Source organism: Ruditapes philippinarum, unplaced genomic scaffold (assembly GCF_026571515.1).
Source record: "Ruditapes philippinarum isolate M1 unplaced genomic scaffold, ASM2657151v2 ctg2781_1_1_1_1, whole genome shotgun sequence".
Classification (NCBI taxonomy): Eukaryota; Metazoa; Mollusca; class Bivalvia; order Venerida; family Veneridae; genus Ruditapes; species Ruditapes philippinarum.
The window spans coordinates 107663-135639 of NW_026865625.1; the positions used below are offsets into that span (position 1 = coordinate 107663).

The window sequence follows — 27977 nt, forward strand, 5'->3', positions numbered from 1 at the left end:
TTGACGTTTAACACCAATAAATGTAACTGCAAAGTTGTTTAAACGATAAATTAAAAGTCGTGATGTCTATAACATGGACATTGGAATTCGAAGAAGAAATATTATATATTTTATTAATTGTATTATATTGTATACAAATGTATAGCTGTATTTTTTTATTTAGCCGGCCTTAACAAACTGACCTTTATAGTATTTCATGATGATTTTATTGTAAAATTAAGACATCATGTGCCAGACCACCGATATTTGCGTGACTCTAATTAATTGCTATGAGACTATATACCTCCACATTTATAGTAAGTCCAACTTACGAAAGAATCTAAGAAAAATGTAAATCTTTTTTTCATTTTTATTTTTGCTATCCAACTTATAAGTAAAGAAATAAGGGTTTATTTTGCATGTTTTTGGTTTTATGGTAGTAAATGTCTAAGGCTAGTTTTTAAAAACGAGATGACAATGTTTGTTTTATTAAGATGTCTAAAATAGTATACGATAGCATAAATCCAAAGGTGTTACGATTTAAAGGGGTTTACAATATACAATGTACATCTTATTCTCTTTACTCACCTTCAACATTTATACAAATATATGACTTTTCATTTTATACGCATTTTTCATTTCATATATGTATTTAATTTTAGGCAGACATACATTTATGTACAGGTATATATACATGTATATGATTCATATAATTAAATGCCTTGTTAGATAAATAAAAAAACGCCTTTCTTTCAATTCGCCCAAGCTTTTGGCAACTTGACTTCTTACTTTAGAAATATATTATTTATTACAAATTTTATTTGAAAAACATACTTGTATTTAAAAGAATTTCATTATAAGATAAAAAATTGATATCTAATTTTATTCATGCATTTCATTTCATATAACAAATTCATTTCAAACATTGTGTTAAGCAATATACAGGATATATATTTCAGTTTTTTATATTCCATTATCAAATTATTAACAATTTGTAGATTTTATCATTAATCTTTTAAAATGTTAGTTATAAATAGTATTATATATTTTGCTTATAACTTAATGCGACAACTGTCCTTCATAAAAGATCAGTTTGAACAGTTTATTGAAAATGCTTGGCCTCTTAGAGGCATCAGTCACATATACACTAATATACATATACTTAAGGACAATGAAAACGCACGGTCGGGATAATTGCATTTTAACAAGGAAAATATATTTCTTTTAAATATTTGTTCACAGTTTCATAAAACCGAATACATTCCGGTCATTTTGATACCAAAGTTATGAAAAATGATTGCATTTTTATGAAGTTATTGCATAATAAAGACAGTACCCGAAAAATCAAAAGTAACACTTTTGGCTAATTGTGATAAGATCACAACGGAAAAAAATTGAACCAATTCATGGTTACTTTATGAAATGAATTTTTTTTTAAATTGCTAATTATTAACTTGTTTTTCACAACTTTCTAGAAATGTTAGAAACACATAAGCAATTAAAATCTTTATGAAAATGAATATTAAACTATGCCAATGGTCAGTTTTAAAAATCGTAAAAGCTCACATAGAAATTGCATATACACACTTTTCCTCTAAAGAAGGTGTTAAATTTTAAACACTACTGAAGACATGCTAGCAAATTGTATGCAATGTTTCTATAAAGAAATAAACGCTAGGTAGATTAGGGACAAATTCAGTCTGGTCTGCCTTACAAACAAGCGCCAACCATTTTGGTGTCCGTCGGGTCTACATTTTCTCGGCTTCACCAGCGTTTTCGCACTTAACTACAGGCCGAATGACGTCAGATTTCACAGGCGACTATCCGCACCGTACGGTCTATGAGGCGACGATGTACATCTGTAAGAGACGCTGATGGAGGACATTGTTGTTTCTAAAGACCCCGACGGTGACATTACGAATAGACATTTATGAGCGACTTTGTTTTGGACTTTCAGTTTGGTTTTTATACCTTTGTTAAGTTTGCATTACTGTCATGAAAAAGTGTGATTTTGGGATTTTCACCTTAGGTTCTTCGATTTACTGGTGTTCATTTGATTTTAAACATTTTGAATTATTTTCAGTTGTTAAGTTTGCGTTTTGTATTAAAGTTATGATATATATCTAATAGAGTCGTTAGTGTTTTGTTTTCATGTAATAAAATGCATATAGTGCGGGCGTGCGTTTTCATTGTCCTTAAGTATAGAATGTGAAATATCATAAGAAAAAAATCCACAAAATATACTTATGTACTAGATGGCATATATAAATCAAAACACGAAAATAATCTTAGCTACGATCAGTTACTCAAATACTCACATATTTTTTTTACAGAAAACTGCAGGTTTTAACAATATACTCCTATCTGTGCCATTCATTCACATAGAAAAATTGATTGAAATGACATTAGTATAGTAATTAATCAAATAAAATACAATGCAGTTCATTATATGAGCCGCGTCAAGACAAAACCAACATAATGTGTTTGCGACCAGCATGGATCCAGACCAGCCTGCGCATCCGTACAGTCTGATCAGGATCCATTCCGTTTTCTATCTGTATCTCTACTTGTAATAGAGTTGGTAAACGAACAGCATGGATCCTGATCAGACTGCGCGGAGGCGCAGGCTGGTCTGGATCCAGGTTGGTCGCAAACGCATTACGTTGGTTTTGTCGTGACGCGGCTAATATTATTCATACGTCTTATTTAATCATTGGTTGGAATAATAATGAGATTTATTTATTGAATAATATATTTTACAATTTGTTTGTTTGTTTTTGCGGATTATTTGTTAGTTTGATTTTTTAGCTCGTCTGTGTTGTTGTTGTTCTTGTTGTTGAAGAAGAAGAAGAAGAAGAAGAAGAAGAAGAAGAAGAAGAAGGAAAAGAAGAAGAAAATACGTAACAATACATGTATTGTAATAAAGTAAATGCATGAATATGCATATACGTATTACGGAAAAATACACTAAAAGAACTTATTATAATATCTGTATTGTCAGTATACTAATGCCTTATAAGTTATGTTATATTGATAACTTTATTTAGTCATGCAAATGTACTTATTAAGACTGAATTTATATTATTTCTTCTATGATCTAGATTCTCGTACCCTTTTTTTTAATATGTAAATCCTAGGCATCTACATACATAAAATAATGATGTATATGCGTCAATGCAGTTAACATTATTAATATCATGATATTTCTGTTCACAACAAAACGTCATTTACTTTTTTTAAATAATATTCTAAACAATCTTTTTCCCTTCATCTATAATGAATAAATGCGCATTTCACCTGTTTCACCTGTTGTCAACCCTATGTACTTACGTCATATGTGCATGTATTTCATTTTTACATATCAAAGTATGAACAATGTCCTGACAAGCTTGTTATGTCACATTTGTTTTATTAATAATTTATGGTAAGATTTGGTGTTATGTTGCGCGTTATGCAGTTTTTATTATTCATTGTTTAACCTTAGATTTAGCAGTTGAATTTACAATTTGTATGCATTTCATTGTTTTGCATCTCAACATTCGCATCTTTCTTCTCATTTTCATCCTGATTCGGTGTATCACGGGCAATCGTCCAGGTATTTCGAGTGAGAATATAAAAAAAGGCGACAACAAAAACCAAACAGAAAACGACATTGTATATCTTTAAAAGCATTGCATTCTTGCATAAAATTAAAATTTCCTAGCGGCATTAAAAGTTATTTGAATAAAAGGCCATAGCGTAAGCCTGATTTTTTTTTCTATTAAATCGATCCCTGAGGTGAAAAGCAAAATGATTATTTGTCAAAATTATGTCAACATTGAATCACCATTCAATCATCATTCAATCATCATTCAATCATGATAAAATAAACAGATTATCAACGTCATGATGGCAAATGATCAACATATTTTCTGCAACTTTTACAATATATTTCATAATACTGAAAGTCCTTGTAATAATATCTTCCTTTTTCAACACCAACGGTATATGATACCTCATGCATGGTTAGTACATTGACACAGTAGCGAAATTAAACAAAACAATCATTGACATGTAAATGCATAGGTCAAATGTTCTTCTTAGAACTAATCAGAATAACAAGACTTTACTTCAAAAGGCAGTGTCAGTGGTCAAAAGGAACATATATACACATACATAAATGATAACAGCAAGTCACGTGATACAATGGAATATTTATATTTGTGGAAAACAACGAAGTACAGACAAACTCATACAACACAGAGACGTGTCTAAATATTAACAATTTCATTTTTTTCTAAAAAATGACAAATAAAATAAATTTAAATATATACATACTTAAACCCCGGAATTACAATGCCATTTTGCTTACGAACATTTGCTTAAACACGAACTGGTAGAAAATATTTCTTGAGAATGCCTATTGTCAACAAACTTATGATTTCATGAAAATTTTAGAATGAAATGAAAAGTTCGTTTTAGAACTAGATTGCTTTTCCGAAAGAAATAGTTGTCGATTATGAACACTTCACAGGCTTCTTCAGATTTCTTTCTCCGATTTAAGTACACTATGATAACACAAAAAACTGCATTAAAAGAACACATGTTATAAGGTCTATAATCTGACGAAACATTCATACTGGCCGAAAATATGGTCCGTTTAAGAACTAGGAATAATAAGTTAGGACGCTTTCCTGATTTCCTCTCAGTAGAAGGGTAGGTGGCAGTCCTTTTGTTAGTATTTCCAACCAACCCATGTACAAGCCAGCCGGGCAAGAAGTCTTCCGAGGAACTGGTAGAGTCCTTATGAAAATATACAAAATTATATTATAATAATAATATGAATTGGTATAAATGGAAGATCTGTTATACCAAAACTAAGTTATCAACATGAAAATAATTATATGCTTTAGATATTTATATATATTGTTTTAAAAAGAGCAATATACTGAGCAAAAGTTTTAATGTACATGTATAACACATTTAAAAATGAAGTTTTTTACTTCACTCAAACTTATATAAAGTGTATGCGCGTTAACCAGAACATAATTCCATGTAAATTGTTTTTATTTTACATTTATTTTACGCAGAACCTGTAATTCATCTAGAATATGTTCTTGCATTTACTTACAAGACAACAAGAGAAGCGTCTCTGGAATGCTCTAGAAGTTTCTCACGGATACGAAGATGTCGGTAGGTCTGTAAACACGAAGAAAATGTTTTGACATTTACATTAACAGAAACATAATTTGAGAAATAAAATGCAATATTTATAATAATAAATGACACGAAAGGTATTAATCAGAGTAAGGATGTCAACATTAACAAAATTCTAAGAATAAATTGATTTACCTGAACACAATTCTAAGAGGAAAACTGATTTACATTAACAAGATTCTAAAAGGAAAGCTGATTTACATAAACAAAATTCTAAAGGAAAACTGATTTACATTAACAAAATTCTAAGAGGAAAACTGATTTACATTAACAAATTTCTAAGAGGAAAGCTGATTTACATAAACAAAATTCATAGAGGAAAACTGATTAACATTAGCAAAATTCTTAGAGGAAAACTGATTTACATTAACAAAATTCTCAGATGAAAACTGATTTACATTAGCAAAATTCTAAGTGGAAAACTGATTTACATTAACAAAATTCTAAAAGGAAAGCTGATTTACATCAACAAAATTCTTAGAGGAAAACTGATTTACATTAACAAAATTCTAAGAGGAAAACTGATTTACATTAACAAAATTCTTAGAGGAAAACTGATTTACATTAACAAAATTCTTAGAGGAAAACTGATTTACATTAACAAAATTCTTAGAGGAAAACTGATTTACATCAACAAAATTCTTAGAGGAAAACTGGTTTACATTTACAAAATTCTTAGAGGAAAATTGATTTACATTTACAAAAATTCTAAGAGGAAAACTGATTTACATTTACAAAATTCTTAGAGGAAAACTGATTTACATTAGCAGAATTTCTAAGATGAAAACTGATTTACATTAGCAACGGTCGAAATTTCTTTTGAAGAACAAACAAACATAAACAAAACTAATTGTCATACAGAAAAAAAAAAAAATTAAAAAATATTTTTTAAGCAACTCGGGATCTTAATTTTGTCTGCGTATATCAATGGTAATTTGAACTGTAGATCCGAAATGTAGCGAGTTATCAGCGTCTATTATAATGACGGAAATTTGAGAAGAATTGTTAAGATAGTTATTGTACCCTCTATTACCTTTTGTTTATGTTCAATAAGATCTCCATCTGCAATTCTCAACGGGAACTTTTCCTGAAATTCACCAGGTTTAACACGCCATTGTTGCACGAGACTCTCAAACTCTCTGTAACTGTAGTAATAGTAAAAAAAACTAAACAAAAATGTCCATGTTGGTTTTCTATACAATCATTCAATTACTGAAGAAATATAATATGAAGTAATAATTCTTTACTTTTTAAAAAAGAAGATATTTGTTCTAACACGAAGCAGTAACAAACGGCCAACAAGAGAAAAGTTATAGAAATGAGAAATTCCGTTCCACGCACTTACATTTATAAAAAAACAAAGGGCAATAACCCGAAAAGTACAAAGCTTGTATGTGTAAGCTATTATTATTCAAGACGTTTTTTTCCTGAACATTTTGAGTAATGGCGAAAAAAAAGTACAAAATAAGCTTTAAATTGTAACAACAGACTATAACTCTAAAAAGTTCTGATCAACTGCATTCTTTCTTACAGTTATCAATTTTTTAATGTACATTTTTGAATAAATATATCTAAGGCTTTATGAGTTTTTGTCTGGGCAAAAATTGCGAAAGAAAAGAAACAAAGGCAATAACATAAAAAGTTTCAGTATACGTTTGCAATGCACTGCTCCTTTATACTATCTATTCATCTAGTCTCAAGGCTAACATCTCAACTTGTTATTCCAAACAACTGTTGAATTATGTTATATACAAACATAAAAAATGAAAAATAACAGTGGAGTGCAATAACAAATGTATTCCATCCTCATTACCTGAAAGTTTCAAGTTGTTTTTTCAAGTTCTTCTCGACTTACGGTCCGGACAAAAATGTGGAAGGGAGGGACATACGAATGGATGGATGGATGCCATTTCACTTTTCGGGAAGTAATTATAACAGTAGAAAAGACATGGAAGAAAAATGTTTCTCGCGATATGTAACTCAATAATCAGAGCTCTAGTGACAGACTAACAGAACTGAAAAATTATAAAGCATACTGTTGCCGATTTCAATCAGCTTTTTGACTGACATGATTCTTGGTTTATAACTGCTTTTCTTAAAAAAAAAACACCTGCATCATGCTTAAACACCGAATAAAATAGAAATTCCGACCCATCGTTAAATATTATAATAATTCTACGATCTTTTGAGGTACATGTAGTTGTGTGAAGGTAATTATTCGATAAAATGAGAAAGTCAAGTTTTCTATGTGGTTCGAATGACTTGGTAACCGTTTTATAGCTGTATATGTTTTACGACAAACGCTTACGTTGATAGTTGAGGCTTCTTGTTTAATTCCGTCACGACCGTCAGCTCCGAATATTCAATACGGAATTTAGCTAACAATGAGGCCATTCTATAAAAGAAAAAAAAATCAAATATCAGTTTAATCAATAAAAAGGCCTTATTTAACAAAAGTCAATAGTGCGACAATTGGTTAAAGAGGCACGCCTTAGTTTTTTCATGAAAAATTGTGCTATTGCGTAAAATAGTTGTCAAGCGTCTACATTTAATCAGTAAATCAGTCCCGATGATCTTTCTATCCCTATTTTATCAATATATGCAGAAGTCGGTAATCAGGTTGGTTATTTAATTATTATATACAAAGCATTTGTCATAAATTGACGTAATATTGATAGCGATTTTGATCACTTCTTTTGCATAGTTAGTTCAGTAACGTGAATCAGATAATCCGTTTTATTTGTGATTTGATCTGAATATTTTATTGGCAGTCCTCAATAAGTAAAGGGAAACAATTCTACATAAAATACAAACTTTGCTCGGTCTTCAGTCATGTCCCCTTTCTTCGTGCCTTGACAAAACACGCGTAATTTAGCATGTTTCCACTGTTTACTTTTGTGTAAAATGTACGGCAATAAAAGTGTCAAACCTGTGAAATTAAAAGATTGGTATAGCATTACAAAAAAAACTATGATGTTTATTTGTCAGCTCTTTTGTTAACTTCAAACAGACATGTATGTAAATAACACATTAACTTAGTTGACAGTCTTGATTGAGACATGTTGACATGTATCTCATTTTTTTAAATTTTTATACGAAATTCTACTTTATTGTCTATATTTCTAAAAACTATATTCTTCTAATACTTCGTGCTTATTCTGCCAGCTTCGTGACTTTCCGAGCCTCGTATCATTTGGAACGTAAATTGTTCCTTCTCTTGATCAGCAGACGCTTATTTATGTCTTGTAAGAAACAGATAGTGACGAAAGAAGCCGAATATTACCGAGCTAAGGTATATAACATACCCCCGTCGTCGTAAAGCCACCAAACATCTATGGTTCCGTATTGTTTATCTCTAAAATTCGTCGGCGGTTTTTCGGGCACATCTTGCGAGAGTAAGGAAGGGGTAATTGTAGGTTTTGATTCAGTTACCTTTGGATCTAAATAAACAAAAATAAGCAAAAATAAACAAAAGTTAAAATATAAGTACCAACAGTAAAAAAATCACTTTAACAGGAAACTAAATCTAATAAAAAAGTCAAAATAACTTACTAAAAATAAATACCATTTAAGATCAATATTCATCAAAGTCTTGAAGATCCATATAAAAATAAAATAATATAGTGTTAGAAATTATATCAAAGATAAAATGTAAAACAGTTCATTGTCATAGGTGTCCTTTTAAATATGCCTTTCATTCATTTAATATCATGCAAAAAAGTTAATAACCACAGTAACACACCCTCAAATGCGGCATTTTCCACTCCTTCCTCTAGCGTTTGTAACCGTATCAAACGGATGTTGTTAGTTTTGTTGTTCCTATCTTTTCTCTCAACAACAGAGCTTGGTATACTGTTTGATTCGTTACGTACTTCTTTTTCCGGTTCCTTAACAGTTTCATCTATAAATTTTTAAGATATTATAAAATAAAATTGTGAGCAATGAAAAATAATCAAATAACAATAAATGCCGATTGTTTAAAACAACAACACCACCAAATTGTCATCAAGATCATACCTTCATCTTCTTCTTGTTCAACATCAGAATCAAATAATTCTGGACTGTCTAGATCTAGAATATTATCTGGAACTTTATTTCTGTCAAATCCGCCATCACAACGTAAAATTCCTACACTATACTTCAAATCAAATGCATCCCTGAAATAAAAAAAAATGATATCAAAGGAGGATGATAAGAAAAATTTTAAGGCTTATTTGCTATGATTAAATTAAACAGTTTCCAGATACATGCTTGATTAAATGTATAAAATGTTTTATTTATTCAAATATGTTATCAAGTGATCAAATCGAGAAAAATTGATAAATTAGGCATGCGCTCAAATATGCAAATCTAGTCACCCCTGTCACACCCTATAGGGATCATATCAAATATAATATCAAAGTGATTAAACTCTTAAATAGCAGTAGTTACCAACGATTCCAATTAGTCCAAACATTTTTAACAGAATGATACATGATATCAGTACATATAATATAAATGCATTTGTTTATATTGTTCAGTTCTTTTAAACATTCCACCTCTAATAACCAATATGTGAATTGTGCTTACTAAATATTCAAGTAAAACCATTGAAAATATATATCAAACTTTAAAGTTAAAATAATGCTGCCCACACCGTTAACTTTACGAACATGAAAAAATTTAGCGATACCATAAAAAAGATATACATGTATAAAATCACATAAATACCTTTGCATTTTCAAATAAAATTGAACAATTTGATTTGAACAAATCGCCTTACTGTATGACGTTGAAGTAGTCAAGAACTTCTACAGGATCTGTCTTTTGCCAGTCGTTCTTGTAACCAAGTAGTAATGTATTCGGCCGTAATTTCCCCACACCAACAGCCTAATCGTGTAAACAGTAATCAGTAATTAAAATCATCGTAATGGTCAGTTATATACCATTTCAAGGTGACACGTGCGACAGTAATTAGCACAAAGGGAAAAAACTTTTCTGTTAGTCGTCAAACAGAAAGTTGTATTTTTATAATTAAACCTAACCATGTGTCCAGTTATGTTTACTTTGATTTCAAATATTTTTTGTCATTTGATTCTGATCAAAGGTTAGTTTAAACATATTTATTTCAATACTTTAAATATATTACATTCTATATGTATATAACTGTTACATAACATTGAAAGGGATTAGAACGAAAGAAAACTTATATAGTTCCTCTCCTAGAGATAACATGATATTTAGACAAACATAAATGGCAGGATAGCTATTTCATAAAGTAAGAATATTGCAAGATTTCTTTTAAACATACACAATGAAGAAACGAAAAAATAGAAATGCATCTATATAAGACAATTTTGAGATAAATACTAAGCAAAAGAAAAACAGATAAAAATAAGACAGTATTTTGTATAACTGGCACTTAAAGCAAATTTAGCAAGAGCCCAGAAATAAAATATTTCAAGCTAACCAGAAAAATATTAATTATATACATGTATATATATTAAAAGATGAGAAAAAAATATTGGAAATACTAGAAGACTAGACTAACGAAAAGAGGTCAAATTGGAGATATTGTAGCATATTAAAATGATGACAGTATAAAGATATATCTAATGGAAGCGTCCGCTGCTGTTTATAAATTCAAATACTGCATCTAATATTCATGTGTTTGTTTGATAATCTATTGACGGATCTCCATATAGAAGGGATCGAAGATCAATGGAACATATTGGAGTAAAAGTTTGAAAAAGTGCATTTCTTATTTGTGTGTAATGCTTGCAAATAAATAAAAAGTGGTGGTTGTCTTCAATAAGGCCACTACGACTGCTATGTATTTTAAGAACAGATGATGATTAAGAGAGCTGCTTTTCGTTCTAACTCTTGTACGAAGAATTTGTGACCGTCTATCTCCATAATAGAAGTGTCGGGGAGTTTTAATTTTGTCTACAATCAAAGAGCTTTTGAAAGAATCCAATGACTGTAGCTGACGGGTTTCAATCGGTAAAGAATTCCATTCAGGAAGTGCCGTTGGTAGAAAAGAGTTATAGAACAGAGTTGTTCTTGTACGAATTGTATCAATATTTTGAGAATTACCTAAGTTGTATGTAGTGTTCAGACCAACAAGATCAGGTACAATAGACAATAGGTAGGATGGTTTGAGACAATTTTTCATTTTATAAAGTTGAATAAGCTTATGCTTCATTCTTCTGTGAGAAAGTGATTCCAAATTTACATCATTGTATATGTCAGCTTACGATTTCAGCTTTGTTGCATCCGTCATATTTCGTGCTGCTTCATTTTGAATTTTGTCTAATTCTTGCTTTTCATAGTATGTACAATTGTCCAAAATTAATCAGCATATTTAATAATAGGACAATTGACGGATGTATATATGATTTCGAGAGCCCTGCGGTCTAGTTTGCATTTAAGTTTACGCATTATGTTTATTCTATTCCATGCCTTTTCTATTATATAATTGATATGCCAAGAGCCATCATCAGAAAATACACTCCTAGATATTTGTGATCAGAAACATATGGGATTTGTTGGCCATACATGGACCAAGGTGTGTGATGTGGTTTCTTCTTGATATGATCATGGACTCGGATTTAGATGGATTAAATTGAACAAGCCATTTATCTGACAAATCTTTTTTTATGTCAGTCTGTATGGTATCATGTGTTTCAGTAGGTGTTTCGACTTTCAGATTGAGACTAGTGTCATCTGCAAAAAGATTGATGTTGGAACCAATATCTTGAACAATATCGTTGATATAAACAAGAAATAGAAGAGGCCCAATCATTGATCCTTGGGGGACTCTAGATGAAATTGTATCACAGCCCGACATGGTACCAGGAAGAACAACCTGTTGGTTACGATTTGTTTAGTAAACAGAAAGCCGTTGTTGTACATTTCCACGAATTATAGAGCCATGAAGTTTCACTAACAAACCTTGGGGCCAAACTTTTATCAATTGCTTTACCAATATAAAAAACGACCCTCACCTCCACGTCATCGTCTAAAATCTTGCAGAAAATATTGTAACGCAAGTTGTTCTGCAGTTTAGTCACCTGGCAAGAATCCCGACTGAGGTGGAGTGAAGAAGGAAATATCTCTATAAAAGTTAAAGATATGTTTAAAGACTACTCGTTCAAATACTTTTTCAATAGAGTTGAGGAAAGATTTAGGTTTATTATTGTTTACAACTGCAGGATTGCCTTTCTTATATACAGCACAGATATTTGACAACTTCCAGGATGTCGGCATTTTCTTCGATCTTAGTGAGCAGTTTAAAAGCTGGTGAAAGGGACATGAAAGTTGTTTGGAGGCCTTATATATGTAGCACCCGATAACTGATAGTGTCAGGTCCAGATGCTTTACGGTTTTTTAAGACTTCAATACATTCTCAATTTCAGAAGGAGATATATAAATCATTTCCAAGGTAAGTTGAATGCCAGAATTTGACGCTCTGGGGGTATCCCTATTAGTGTCACCAACAAATGTCTGATTCCTGAAAAAAAGTTTTTAATAGATTAGCCTTTTCACGTTCTTCAGATTCAATGGAATTAGTCAGTGGATCAATGAGAGAAGGAATACCTTTTTTGATGAATATGATATAAAAGATTTAAGGATTTTCCCTCAATCTTTTGATGATATGGAAGTTGACAAAATAAATTAAGGAGAGTGCTATCAAGAAAAGATGCTGATGAGACTGAGCTCGAGACAGATTGGGAATGATCCGTCCCGGATTTGGATGGATATCTCCACACATAGTTAATAAAACATAAAGCTATAAAGTAGAAGTCGTGAAAACGATGACGAGAATGCAGTTTAGAGTATATTCCAAGTTCTCCGAGTAAATTTTATTTGGAAAAACCTAAACTTTTTTATTTCGTATGTTATGTGATTTATTTATAAAGAGCAGTATATATTTATATATTGAATATGAGATAAATGGATATTTGAATAAGTGCATGATGGAAGACAAAAGGTTAAAGGTTAATGTTGGATATTGAAGCCGAGTTTTTCTCCACATTGAAAAATTAAAATCTTAAAATCTGTCATTACAATGAAAATATGGTGCATATGTTTGAACCTCAAAGAAGAGCTGATAACACACAATGGTTCCGAAAATATAAAAAACATAGTCGTGTAACATCAGTACAAAATTTTAAATTGCAGTGGACCAATCGTTCAAAGCCCTTCTCCATCTGGACATACAGTCAATGGATAGTTCGACATGAATTCTGTATTAAAATGAATGAAAGCTTCACGTTTCATCTTATACATTACAATTTCTCCTCGCACAAAAGCAAGATTGTTAACTCTTTCTTGACGTCTGAAAATGTTACAGTTGTAAATATATGTAAATTGAATACTGTTTAAGTCTTATTACTATATCAGCTTTGTAAGGCTTATTTTATATGGCTATTTTTAGTATACAAATGTTATCACATTTAGTAAGTGTGCAACAATATTAATTATTTATATTACATTACACTATTATAAGGCTTCAATGTACAAGTAAATAATGAATATAATGAAATACTGAAAATGAAGTATAATGGTAATGAACATTAAAATAAAAGCAAATCAGTGTACTAAAATAAATCATTTATGCTTAAATGTCTTTACTTCAACATATATGGGAAGCTTATTGACAGGTATTAAGTATGTCAAAAAATGGGATAGTGTATACTGAAATGAATTTTACCTGCAGAAGAACTTGCACTCCTATTCTAAATGTTGGTGCACACACACAGTTGTAAAATGCCTTGATCTTTTTGTTTTCAAACCACCTGTACGCGGACATTGACCGAACTCTTGTCATGTGTTGTTCAAAGTCACCCTGATGACATAAATACATGCATAGGACATTGTTTTCCAAATCACCTTAGTTATATGCAATGCAATGTCTTTATTTTCATACATCAAATGGTGGCATATGTTTATTTTAATTGTCTATCAATCTGTCTGTCTGTCTGTATGTGAATCTTTCGGTGCACAAATTTATCATTCATTAATTGATTTTGAAATAATACTTGTAACAGTCGCAACTACTATGCTTTTGACATTTTTTCCAGTTTGGGTTTGAGTGTTTGTCAGTGTGTATTTTAAATTTGATTCATCTTGTTAGACATATTCTCAAAAATTATTTCATCTTAATATACTTTATTTTATTCAGCAGATGTCAAATACAACACACATTCGTTACTCTTTATACAAAGATCACACCCTCTGCATGGTCACGCGGTAAGACTATTTTCAATCCGAGATAATTTGGAACCATCGGCGAGCTTTTCCGAATGCACTTGCAGCTTAAAGGCCAGGATAACACTTAGATAAAAAAATATGTATATTTTAAGAGAATCGTGTCCAGCCAATAATTATGTTATTCCTGGAATGAAGAATCAGGTTACAAGCTCGAAGTTAAAGGCCATACATGTAAGTTCAGTCATGATATGATCGTGTCCGGTCCATACATTTGTCATTTGTAAACGGATTTTAAGTCATAATGCAAAATGATTTCACATTAAGACAAAAGATTTTGAATTTAGGCTAAAATGTCAAGGTCATAATTCATTTTAAAGTCAATGTTCATAGATATACATTAGTATCCGTGTCGAGTCAACAAATCTGTCTTTCATTGATGGATTTCAAATTATCGATTAAGACGATTATCGTGTGCAAACAAAGATAATACTGCTTTCTAATTACATTTTACAACCAGAAATTTAGTAGTAAAAGACTTACCTGGAACACGTGACCACAAACCAGAAGACTTTGTTTCTTAGTGATGGTAGACGCAAAGTCCACGAGATTTGCCCGGTTCCTTGGATACCCTGACAGCACGAGAAACTGAGGACGATAATTCTTCACATGGTCATCAACGTTGATCAATTTCAACGTTGATCTAAGGGCATCTTTGTATGCGTTTGCCTGAGTCGATGAGCCCCAGTTTACCTCTGCAAAAAATCAGCATTTATAAAAAAATATATTAATTTACATCCTAATCTGGCAATCATTTTAAAAGATGTTTATATTTATATAAAATATTTAAATTGTATATATTTTTTTTGTTATAAGTACTTTATTTATGTCGATATGTGATAAGCCTTGGCCGCCAAAAAAGATCCAAGCCAGCCTTCACTCCGTGCGACTGCTTTTGCTGAGGACCAAATCCGAAATAAAGAGACTTTAAAATTAGACACGTGCAAGCAATTCACTAAACAAAACAAGAATATGAGTTTAAGTTATAAAATAACACTTTTTGTTACAACAATTGTACACAACCGAATAATGGACATAAATTGAGTTTCTCACAGTTGGTTTATTTTCAAGAAGTCTAAGCGTCTTGTTTACAGAACAGATAATTCCCTTACCTGGCTTTGTCCGAAATACGTAAAAATATAAGCCAGCAACAATCACAAACGTGACCAGCGCCGCCCACCAGTTGATCAAAAACATTACGGCAATGCATAACAGGGATCCAATAAGACTTAACCATTTGCTGTAGTACTTGAAGCCCGGCCTAAACCCTGGTGAATTGGCCATTGACGCATCGAAGCATGAAAAGTTGATCATCGCATATGCCATCAAGAAGAAGTTTGAAATAATCGGTGCAATAATGTCGAGGGAGCCTGTAAATCAAATTGTTAGCATACAAAATAAAAGGTGTTTTCCTGCTATGTATATGACGTCAATACCTTTTCAAGATATAATATTTTGCAAAAGATAGTGTATAATGGTCATTCACCTCCGAGTTACAATTCCTTTATAAATTATGATATTATTTCAAACAAGTATGCATTCGGGAATTTACCGATAATGACAATTTAGTTTAATTAGATGGAGCATCTTGAAATTTTACGGGCAAGAAACTCAAATGATTTCCTTGTAGTTAATATCAATGCTAAGTAATGTTAAGTTTATGACAACTTCGGTGGTAAAGACGAGAGAGTAAAACAAAGTAAACTGCATCATTTGGAAATTATCGTTTAAACTATGGTGAAGCTAAGCGATCTAACGATCGCCACCCAAATTCGTTATTTTGATACAATTCTCACTCTCATAATATAAACATAATTCCTTGTCCTACGATTAAACATAGACACGATGATAGTCTTTTAATAACATCATAAAATGTCATTAATCTTTATTTACTGTGTAATGCATGAACAAATTATAAAAAACACCCTTACCCACACAAACCATTGCTGAGCAAATAGCAAAACATAAAATATATGCTCGCTTTGGTTCCTCGCTTGGACCGTATCCCTTTGCAAAAATGTGAATAAAAGGGAAAAGTTTGTCTTTCGACAAAGCCTGAAATTAATATAAAAATGTAAAGTTAATTATTGACAATATTTAATTCCAGTTTCATATTTAGACACATTTTGATTGTTTTATTCAATGTAGCTATGTGATTAAAACTTTTGCACGCTGTTCTTCTTCTGTGTTCTAACAAGAGATTTCTTATCAAAATTGAAACCAATTGACAAAAAGATGATTTGCATTTTATAATTATCTCGTAAACTAGATTGTTGTTCAATTCACTTAGCCAATTTCCAGGTATATGACGTCATTATGAACCTGAGCCAGTCTTTACTTCTGAGAAGTCTTACCAGGCTCAATTCCGTTGGATGATGTAAATGTATTTTGACTTATGAAAACATGGAAGTTTAATGTACACTCTCCACCTCCTTTGAATATTTTGATAACATACGGTATTTTTTTTCTCGAAAAGGATTTATCACTTTGTATATACGTTACATAGATATCTTTCTTTAATTTTGATATCCCATTCTTGGAAAATATTGTGACAAACTGACGGTTTGCAACGTCAACGATCTTACGATTTCATCAGGTAATTACATTTACATAATTGTGTTCTTGCAAGAAAATATCTTTCCAATTATATAGAAATTCGTCTGTCGTATACTCAAATACGTTCTTACCAATTTTGCCTATTTGGCTCTGATTGTATAGTGATCATTCTACATATACGATTTAACGAAGACTAATTAAGTTGATCTTCTTTGCGTGATTGACAACAACTATAATTAAGACATTACATAAACTACATGAAAATCCTCTCACAAATAACTGTCGTGAATCAATTTAGTATCCCTGTCAGAAATTAATTTGAATTTATGATCAATTGTTTAAAGGACAAATCCTCAAACCTAACAACTAAATTTGACGAACTAATACTGATATGAACTTTAATTTATCATCCTTCTTACCTGGAACACTTTTGGAGCTCCGACCATACTTGCCAAAGCAGAAGATAATGTTGCTGAGAATATTCCCGCCCAAATAAGTGGTTTCCATGCTGACGCAATTACGACCATCTTAAATTAAAGAAAAGAGTTGAGCGCTTGATGCCTTAACTTGATTTCTTACGACCATCAAAGTTAAAACCATGTTGGCAGTTCCTAGATATTAGGCGCTCATTATTTCGTTGTGTTTTTTTTTCACCGTTAAATGAAACTAAGTGAAATTTCTAAGAGTAAACAAAGTATTTTTTACAAAGAACTCACTATCTGCAATGTAGAAGAAAAGCAAAGCGATTTTTCAATAAATTTATTATAAGTAGAGAGAAGAGAAAAAATCTCTCGACGGCAATGATCATTCATAATAAACAACAGTTCCTTCTCCAAAAAATACTTATTTCAGTATATGTAAGAAAACTTACCCCATTATCTAAAAGAAGTCCGGATTTGCAGGTCTGATTAAATGCCGCACAGTTTTGCACTAGGTCTAAAGTCGGGGTAATGGTTGCGTTGGTTACAGGATCCATAAACATTCCCGGTGTGAGAATCTCGCCAACCGCCGTTAGAACTGCACATCCACCAATGGACCATACTATTGCTACATACACGAGTGACGTCAGCAATATGGCGAGAAATGTGCCTTTTGGAATCGCACTTGATGGATTCTGCAAATGAATATGTAAACACATATAATCACTTTTCAAGTTATTTTTCTGTACGAATGTCTGAATACTAAGCAAAGGATAGTTAATCTCTTTTATTGCTCACTCAAAATAGAATCACCCTTTAATCAGCATGTTCATAAGCTTTGACAGAAAGAAAGCCTTAAGGGACAACACACAAAGCAATTAATTTTTTTAAAGGTGCATACCGCCAAGTGGACGCCAGTTATGCAAATTAAACAGCTTAAACGCAAAAATGAAATTCGACATGACGAATTTGATCCCGTTCAATAATTTATCAAAAACAATATATTTTATATCCTTTAAAACAAGTCGTTAACCATTTATAAATGATAAATAACACTAGAAGTGTTTCGGTTAGCAGTTAGTGCATAATTATATATATGATAATACTTTAAGGTCTCCAGAAATGTTGGCACCAGCTAGGATACCGGTAGCCGACGGGAAATATATTGCAAACACGGAGAAGAAACTGTTGCCTTCGGTGAAATGTGGGCCAAAGTTTGTTGAAAAGGTTTCATCTGAAAGAAAAACTCAAGTACAAACAAACATAAATATTTTATTGTATCCTTATAATTTTTCATTTTAAAATATACTGTTTAACCGATGGTACGAAATATTTCTTTAAGATTGTTGTCATGGAGCTTATTGAATGGTTAGTTTACAAACTACGATGCAGGGTTAAACATTTATTTAACCCCATTAACTGTTGAGTACGAGCGGATGGTACGAACCTCTTCTCCTGTTGCAGGTGTTTTTGTACAATGAACTCTGTACATGCTTCCATGTTTATTAATTTTTGTTGGAAATAAAATGAAACATTAATTTTTACAATAATTTTTCATGCGATTTAAAGGCTGAAAAAAGAGAGAAATATCTTCAGAAATTGTATCAGAAAAAAGAAATGTGTATTCATTTTACCATTGTATCCTACAACACCTTTCCATTTTTTCTCATCGTCAGGTGGTATAAAAGTGCCGACAAAGTAATTGATCAAAGCAATACTCAAAATAGCCAGTAAGACAAGTTGTGCCTGAAATAATAGTGTATTAAATATGATAACATTGCTATTGTCTGTGCCTTCACTCAGTGAAGTTCACGATTGAATTATTTTACTTGATATGGATAGTTGTATTTGATCGGTTCTGTCCATCATTTTATTCTGTAAAGTGTGAAAACAGAATACGACAGGTATCGACTAGATCAGCCGATTGAAAGGCATAGTGATCAATGTCGATGACTTCAAATCACATGTCCTTCATCTATGTGGGCTCGTTTCCTATCAAAGATATGGGATTCTGTCATGAGAAAAAGCTTTACAGCTAGCTTACGGTTAGTTTGTGGTTCTTCGCAGTGGTTCCTCCATCAGTTAAGCTGGAAACTCACCGTATGACCTATACTGTAAGAGTCTGTATTTCTTAATATCCAACAAACCTCGCCACTTATAACAACAATATTGTAGCAGATGATGAAATGAAAACATTTACAATGATGACCAAGTTAAACGAAAGACTTAACTTATGCCAATGAAATATCACTGAAGACCTATTTTAACCAGGTTTATCCTCTGTATTTTTATTTTAAGTTAATAACACACGGAACATTTCATCAACGTTGCTACAGGTACCAATGTTAACGGAACATTGGTATATGTTAATTTTACATGTGTTATTACCTTCGCTTCCCATTCCATGCCAATCAGTACGATGGCCAGACACAAACAACTTGTAGCCAGTCCGATGATTCTAACTTCATTATTACTGTCACCTGTGATATACGCATCATGATCCTAGAGTTACAAGAAAAATATAACATATACACGATGTCTGTGTTGTTTTTGCTTTATATCAATAACCCAATTAATTGCTTAACTTGACTTAAAAAGTGACCAAAAAATAATCGAAAGAGTTTCTTTTTTAAAATTATAAATATTACGTTGGCAAATAGATATTAAATCTATATTAATACTTTTTTGCCAAATACCATGAATTCTCGCAAAATAATGAAAAGTATAAAAAGGATTAAAATATCATACTATCCTTATGTAACAATATTACAAATTTATGGCTATTATAAGGTTATACTTTGTTTTCTAAGGTCATTTTAAAATGGAAAACGCTATGATAAGACTGTATTTTGGTGACGCAAAATATAACCAGATACTAGACAATGCGGATACATACGTAGACTGTAAGGTATGCAAATTTATTCATTCATCTGCATAGTGATAAAACCAAATATTTTAGAGTTAGTACATTAAAACTTACCCACATTATGTCCCTGACAGTTTCTGCCAAGCCAACAATGTGCATAGCAGCGCCAGCGGCGTTTGCTATGGAAAACACTACACCAATAGAACCACCGAACTCCGGTCCTAAGCTCCTTGATATCATATAGTAAGCCCCACCTGAAATTTACACACACACAAAATAAATAAAACTTAAATTCATGATCTAGAGGTTTTGTTTTGTTTTTATATCATTAAGAGGTAAGACATTTTCTTTCTTTGACCCTTTCTTTAGTTTGTTTTTCGGATGATTTATAAATAACTTTTAAAATATCGTATTCACAAGATAATTTTTTTCTATATCTATGGTTTTTGGCCCAACAATTAACAATTTTCATAATCAAATATATGTTTAATTTTACCTCCCTTTACCTCTCCATTGGTACAGATTGCGGACATTGACATTGCTGTTAAAGAGGTAACTGTACTGGCCAATGCAATAATGACAGTTGCTAGTCCGATACCTGACTGTCCTGTAACCCATGACAACCTCAAAAACAACATTACACCAAATATATTCAGAAGACATCGAACCTGTGAAACAATTCAACAGAATGGAAAATTTTACTTAAAAATTATGATGCCATTTTATAAACATTTATACATACGAAAGCCTATATGAATTATAAATATCTTCCCAAAAATCAGAAATTAAACACATTATACATTTTATAGTACATGTATCAAATTACTAACGATGAACATATTTTTCTATCGTCATAAGAGCTCGGTCACAATATCATTTTATGCCTTATGATACAATGAGTTCAACCATTTTGTTTGTCCCAAATACATGGCTCCTTTATATTTAAGGCATAAAACACTGTCAGGTATTATAGTAAGGTAAGACAATCGTCTTGTCACAAGTATCAGATAAAAAGGCTTCTTCCATTACTATATTTACTTTTTATGGCATATGCGTAATAAAAGAAATGAGAGACGATTTTCTTACCACAGTGACAGTTTCACTATTTTTATGAATTAAATATGCATCTCAAATTCATCACTCATAGTTCTTTTTTAACCTGATTGCGATTAACAATGTGTCAGTCCGATCTTTAAAATACTTTAATGTGTTTGTTAGTTCACTAACTAGATGCATAGTTCTACCATTATAGATGCTGGTTGTTATAAAGGTAAGTTTGAAGGTCACAGAATCTTTATACTCATGCCAAATGTGACATTTCTTAAATTTCATACCAGAACGCCCTGAATCCATCCAAACTTATGGCCGGAGACTGTAACAGACGCATTCTTTCTCTCCCCTGCTTCAGTATCGTCAAACAGTTCGTCGGAAAACATTTCTGTTGGCGGCTCTTTCGCTCTCTAAAAAGACAGATATGCGTAACATGCGCATAAGTTTCATATCAGATTTGTGCAATGGAATGAATTTAACGTAACGTATGAAATGTTACAAAATCAATATGTATGTGTTGATTATACACACATGACTTAAGTTAATCAGCCTATGTATGGATGCCTCTTATAAACATTTAATACCTTTGACACGCAATATTACAAACAAGAATTAAAGGACATAGATGGAAATCCCCCAATGAATGTTATTTTCTTAATGTTTTAATGTTTAAAATCTCTATAGACAACATTTGTTTTGTTACAAAGTTTATAGGACCTTGGTCACACTATATATGATATTAAAGTAAGAACCAACGAAGCTGCGTTGACGCAAAATTGGGCAGCTTACATTTTTTTAGAACTGTATAATAATTTCAAAGTAATTGGTATAGATGATTCTTTTAAAGTTTTCGAAGTCTAACATAGTTCAACGAACTTGGTGCAAATTTTCAATAATTTGGTCTTATGTATTTTTATTCAATCGCGATGTAAACAAGTTCTCTCATGGTTGGCATATTTACATATCACATTAGAATCAGCGGTTTTTCCTACAGGAGAATTCTCAGATATTGATTATTAGTGGTAGTCGGTGTGGTATAATTTATTGGCTTACTTTTATTTGCACCTGACCTTTTCAAGAAGTGAGCCTCTCTTTATGCAATGAAACTTTGCTTTATTATGCTCTTTATTTTGATTTTCAGAATAATCTGTCGTTCATTTTGTTGCGTACTAATTTGATTTGCCTATCAATCTTTGTTTTCACATAAATAATAAAGGTATGATAAGTAACGATCAATGCCGAAAGCCCTATTTTAATATTTACATAAAAAATGACTTAAGTAAGGCTAGAGGCTTCGTGACATTAAACATGAGTGTCAATTTATTATATATCCTAAAGTAAAATGTTTCAAAATCTTGAGTCCGAATAACGACACCTTTGAGGAGTAATGGCGCTTTTTTGTTTCTTTTTTCTCTCTCAAATATCTATATTGTTGTCATTGTTACATGTTATTTAAATCAACTGTTGCATTCCATGGTTATTTTATTTCTTTTGATTTCTGTCATTATGTCCATCCAAAAGTGAATGGTGAGTGTTCAGGTAATTTAAATCTAAACCACTTTAAAGCTTGTCAAATTTGTTTTTCAATTTTATGATAAAAGTCACCTGAGTAATCATTAACCTACGTGACCCACATACATAATTATCCACTAATATCCCTCTGAAATTACCGGTAATGTTCAATTTATAGTAAGTGGGCAGTTTTATAGTTTTCATAATGACATTATGCTCATTTTCTCATTGTAAAGTTGAACTGGAATTACTATATATTTCAAAAGATAAGCTGTTACAAAGGTGAACAGTTGATATGGAAAAATGTTAAGGATAAAATATAAAGCTGCCTAAACCATACAAAACTGTTCCACTCTTTTTTTGTTTATAAATTTGAACGTTACAAGTAAATTCCGATAGATATAAACAGAAATTCCCTTTAACCATGTCCGTTATTTACCGTTCATGTAAAGTTAATCATAAAATTGAAAGGAATTATGACAAATGTAAAACTTATTCTGACTTTCACATGTTCACTCATATTTTGGCAGATAGACATAACATAAATAGAGGATATTGAATGAGTGTAAGTTCAATACTGAATTTATTGAACGAGTTGAAAAAAATATATTATGCAAGCCTCTGGCGAGAATGATATTATTTTATTCAACGACTTCAATAAATTCAGTAATAAAATTACACGAATTTTACATTCTATTTATCACATACCAAAAAAAAAGACTGTTTAAAGGCAAATGACATCACGTCAAAATATATACACGGCCGTGTAATACAGTTGACTCTCGATAAGTCAAAATCGCTTTACTCAAAATTCCGCGTTAGTCGAAGTATTTCTAAAGTCCCGTCAAATTTCCTTCTTTATCTTTGTATTTTAACTCCGCTTAGGTCAAATTTTGACTTACCGAGACTCCTGTTTAGTCGAAAAGAAAATTTGGTCCCGTCAATCAAAGTCCAACATATTTTCATCTCAATTAGTCGAAGTGTGAAAACAGCCGACTGATCAAAGGTCGGCGACATCAAGGTGAGATGTTGTCTCTCGTGATTCACACGTTCCATAGAAATTTTAATTGCCGGTCATCATGTATTATTAACACGTCGTTAAAGTGGCTTTAATCGGTTTCAGGACTTAATTGGTTTTAACAGTTAGATAACTAAATTAAGACTCGTGCCAGTCTGACAGGTGTTAGTTAAAAACAGCCTAGGTATTGATGTGTGTTATCAACGTAAATGACATTTGTATAATTAATGTACACATTAATATGTACTTCCGGTTCACGATAGTTGCTACTTTCGTTTTCGTCCGATGATCAATTCACTTCAAATATTAGATAAATTGTTGTCGAAATAAAAGTGTTATTGTGCTTTAATTGTAATGAATGCTTATTAAAAACATGTGCTTTACTGATAAATACTGACAAACTTGCATTTATGTCATTGCTACGAATGTTTGTGTTTATGTTTCACTATTAATATACCTGTATTAAATTTTGAATAATATATTTTTGTTCATAATTTGTAGTTGTAAGTGATTTACCGTCATTTCAACGGTTAAATATTGTAGCATTGCCGCTATCAACAATAATAAACCTACTTCTTTGCACATTCAATCAGACACATGTATATACATGTACGAATGTCAACGTAATGGCGGCAAATCCACGTTACTCGAATTCCGTTTCTCTCGAAGTAAAATGCCCAGTCCCTTGGATTTCGAGTTACCGAGAGTCAACTGTACTTTATTTAAGGAGTCGCAAAATCCGAACGGGTATGTGATTAACATTGGTAACTATCAGTTCAATCGTCATTAAAATAGTTATCTTTTGAATTATACAACGAATTTAGCTCAGACTGTTCAAACAGAGGTAACTGGCGACATTCCACTTGTTTACAACGGTTAACATCGGAGTTAGGATATTGCAGGGCATTGGTTTTTATATTTAAACATGTTTAAACATTGTGAATCAATTGAACATTTGTGTTCACTAATAATTGTTATTATAAAAGGGATAAAGTTACCCCTTTGTCGTAAACGCGTACAGTTTCAACACATTCAAACAAAACATTTTAATTCTATGCTCATTGGGTATTAGACGGCGCGTGCATAGTAGATATGCATTTGGGGGAATTTTAGACTTGATTTTGTGCATTTTTTTCTTGGTTTAACAAAATCATATTGTTTTCAAATTTTCTAATAGGATTAAAAAAAATAAACGTTTAACTGAAGTGATAGTGCCATGTTTGAATATCATATTCTTTTTTGTAATTATCTACCTAATAAATAACGTGCCAAAGAGCCAGTCTATAGTCGATCGTTCTAGTCTATTGAAGGGAACCAAATTTGGGCAGGGAACAAGAGGTATCTTTAAAATACGCAACGGAGATTTTATTGGCGATAAATATTTTTTGCAAAACGTGTTCAAAATGTAATTCATGAAAATAATTAACATTTAAGTTATAAAACATATTACAGTGAAAGTTGAGAAAACCGGACGGCTTTCGGACCGAGGGTTTTGTCCGGTTTTCTCAGCGGTCCGGTATTCTCAATGTCCTCTTCAGCTGTTCAGGATCATATAAACCGAGCAATGACTTACAAATGATGCTGAACGTATATTTGCATTTTCATGATTATGAGTAAGTAAATTGCTAAATAAAGAAATGAAGAAATGATAAAAATTCTATACAATATGTTTTAATTGTTTATGTCTCATTATCGCATAAAAATACAATAACATTTTGGATTTAAACGAACAGCAGTTACCTCGATAAAGTCCGATTACACCCGCATATGTTTACATTTTGGTAATGGATAATGATTTAACGAACATACATGTAGTTTACTTTGTTTGTTTATAATAATTCCCCAATTGTAAATATTACCTAAACCATATTTGTCAGATAAAGATTTTTAAAGTAGGTCTCGGCAAAGTTTCACTGTTTTTAATTAATTTAAATTTGTCACTTATAGACAGCTCTCGTCAACTGATTATAACTTATCAATTCCTCGTGCATTTTGGCATTTATATAAAACGGTAACATCTATACCTTAAAATAAATCAAACTGTGAAATGAGACATAATTAACAAATCAGACAATCATTGTTCCGTTACCGCTCAGTTAGCGTATTAGACACAACCAATTGATAAGTACACAAGATTATTCACACCTTCGTCGTCCGGTATTGTCAGGGTAATTGTCTATATAATTGACTTTGTAGTCCCCTATCAACCGTCCGATATTCGGTTTTTACAGATTCCGGTATTGTCAATGTTTAATTCAATAGTTTAAAGAAGGGAAAATTTGGGACTGAATTATTTGTCCGGTATTTAGAGAGTTCCGATTTTCTCAGCGTCCGGTTTTCTCAAATTTCACTGTACCTGATTGACAAAAGTACGTTTATTTTAAAATGTATCACAAATATTTGCAAAAGGTTATTTTGAAGGATTCTGTGACTGATGATTGTTCTCTTCCACCTTGACTTTTTACTACATACATTTAGTGGTCCTATACCTAGATTCTAGCATTGTGTACACCGGTCTTACTGACGATATTTGAGACCGGTGCGTATACAATGTAGATTCTAGGGGAATATGCAACGAACCAATGTGCAATCTTTAGTTTAATCAAGTTGTTTAATCTTTTATAAATAAGAAAACAAACGTAGCTAAGAATTGATTACATATATATATCAATTAATTCATAACTATTATTTGATATTACAAACATATTTATGCTATTTGTATAATAAGAGACAGTTCGTCCTCAAATTCATTCGAAAGAACATTATGCGATTCGCACCAATATTTAAATGGACATATTCCCAGCATATATTGTCTTGAATTCATTTTAAGTTTACCAATCATTTCGATTTTTCTTGTTATCCAATTTATTTTGCTTCGACCAGACGTTCCAATCATTGTCGCAACAGACAAACATTTCCGACTTTGAGACACATAACAAGAACATGGAGAAAAAATTGATTAGTTCTTCGGATATTCAACCGTAATAGAGAACGATTTTCTATTCAGATTTTGTAGATTACCTGTGACTGTTCACATCATTTGGCGGCGTCTTTGATATGCATCTTCAACATTTAACTTGTTTATTATAATACCTTATGTCAAACAGAAACAGTGTTGCTAATGAATAAACACGATAAATGTTATGCCAAAATTACAAAAAAATTACTTTAAAACAAATATATGGTAAAATTTTATACACTTTCTGAATTTGTTTCGCCACATTATTCCTTACACATAAAAACAGAAAACATATTGGACAGAATGTGCATAAAATATTCAATGTCAGCTAAAACAATATTATCTGGATCATATTGTAATGTTTGAGTAAGTGTTTCATTCGCTAGACAACAGAAATATAGAAATACTTACAATCTCTTCTTCACGAAGTTGATATAAGGTTGGCCTTTGGTTGTCAAACACGCTCGCTCTGTAGTGGTTTAATTGCGGAATCCTTTCTTCACCGTCGGAACCTATAGTACCTGTATCTGAGGAATTCCCAATTGAAAAAACAGACACTCTTCCATGTTGTGACGGTCTGGTCAAGTATTGAGCTTGTGGGTAGTAGAAAACCTCAGCTGATGTTTTTCTCCTGGTTGGTAACTCGCCATTACATGAAAATGGCAGCAGCGATATCCTTCTGTAATTAGGAGCAAGTGGAATTCCCGCATAAAGTGGGTGTAAATATGGTCCCTGTTGAATAAATCCGGCAGCTTCAATGTTTTGTGAACCTTGCCTACTGTAAGGTAGTCTTTGCATTCCTATATCACTATAGAATGATACTCTCCTGCTTCCTGCATGGTCTCCTTCACTTAAAGTTTCCCCTGGTTTAAGCTCGGATTTTAACAATCCAGGATTGTTCTTTATATCCGATTGGGTATCTTTTGATTCCAGATCAGTTTGACCGTCTTGGTTATTAACAGTATCCTTGTATTGAAAAAATGGTAAGCTAGAAACGCTATCCTCCTTGTCTTTTTCCAAATCTCCCATTGCGTTTATGTCGTCTGCTTTGGTCTCAGATACCGTATTTACAATTATTTCATTAATGCCTTTTATATCATCTGTGCTGTGTTGATGATCCATGGTTTAATTCAACCTAAATTTTAGCGAATGATTTTTCATAACGTAATT

At 31.8% G+C, this 27977-nt stretch overlaps 1 protein-coding gene across 1 annotated transcript; it reads right to left on the reverse strand.

Annotated features, from left to right (window-relative positions):
* Positions 1-4160: 4160 nt before the first annotated feature.
* LOC132729787 (solute carrier family 12 member 3-like) lies at positions 4161-27939 on the reverse strand. The gene is made up of 22 exons (XM_060715606.1): positions 27219-27939; positions 21603-21728; positions 20765-20936; positions 20383-20522; positions 19791-19904; positions 19037-19148; positions 18509-18636; positions 17855-18097; positions 17403-17510; positions 16359-16482; positions 15540-15797; positions 14911-15122; positions 13871-14005; positions 9938-10044; positions 9193-9332; positions 8918-9076; positions 8481-8615; positions 7990-8104; positions 7484-7570; positions 6209-6320; positions 5090-5157; positions 4161-4761 (listed from the first exon to the last, which is right to left on the reverse strand). The coding sequence occupies exons 1-22, from the start codon at positions 27927-27929 to the stop codon at positions 4626-4628; spliced, it is 3642 nt and encodes a 1213-aa protein (XP_060571589.1). The 5' UTR covers positions 27930-27939; the 3' UTR covers positions 4161-4625.
* Positions 27940-27977: the final 38 nt, after the last annotated feature.

Bases quoted from the DNA above. Each gene is read 5' to 3' on its own strand.
- LOC132729787 (XM_060715606.1), bottom strand. From the start codon at position 27,929: ATGGATCATCAACACAGCACAGATGATATAAAAGGCATTAATGAAATA. The intron at 21,729-27,218 runs GTAAGTATTTCT...CTGTCTTTTTAG, and splicing joins AACTTCGTGAAGAAGAGATT to AGAGCGAAAGAGCCGCCAAC. The intron at 15,123-15,539 runs GTAAGGGAATTA...GATTTTTTGCAG, and splicing joins CGTATTTCGGACAAAGCCAG to AGGTAAACTGGGGCTCATCG.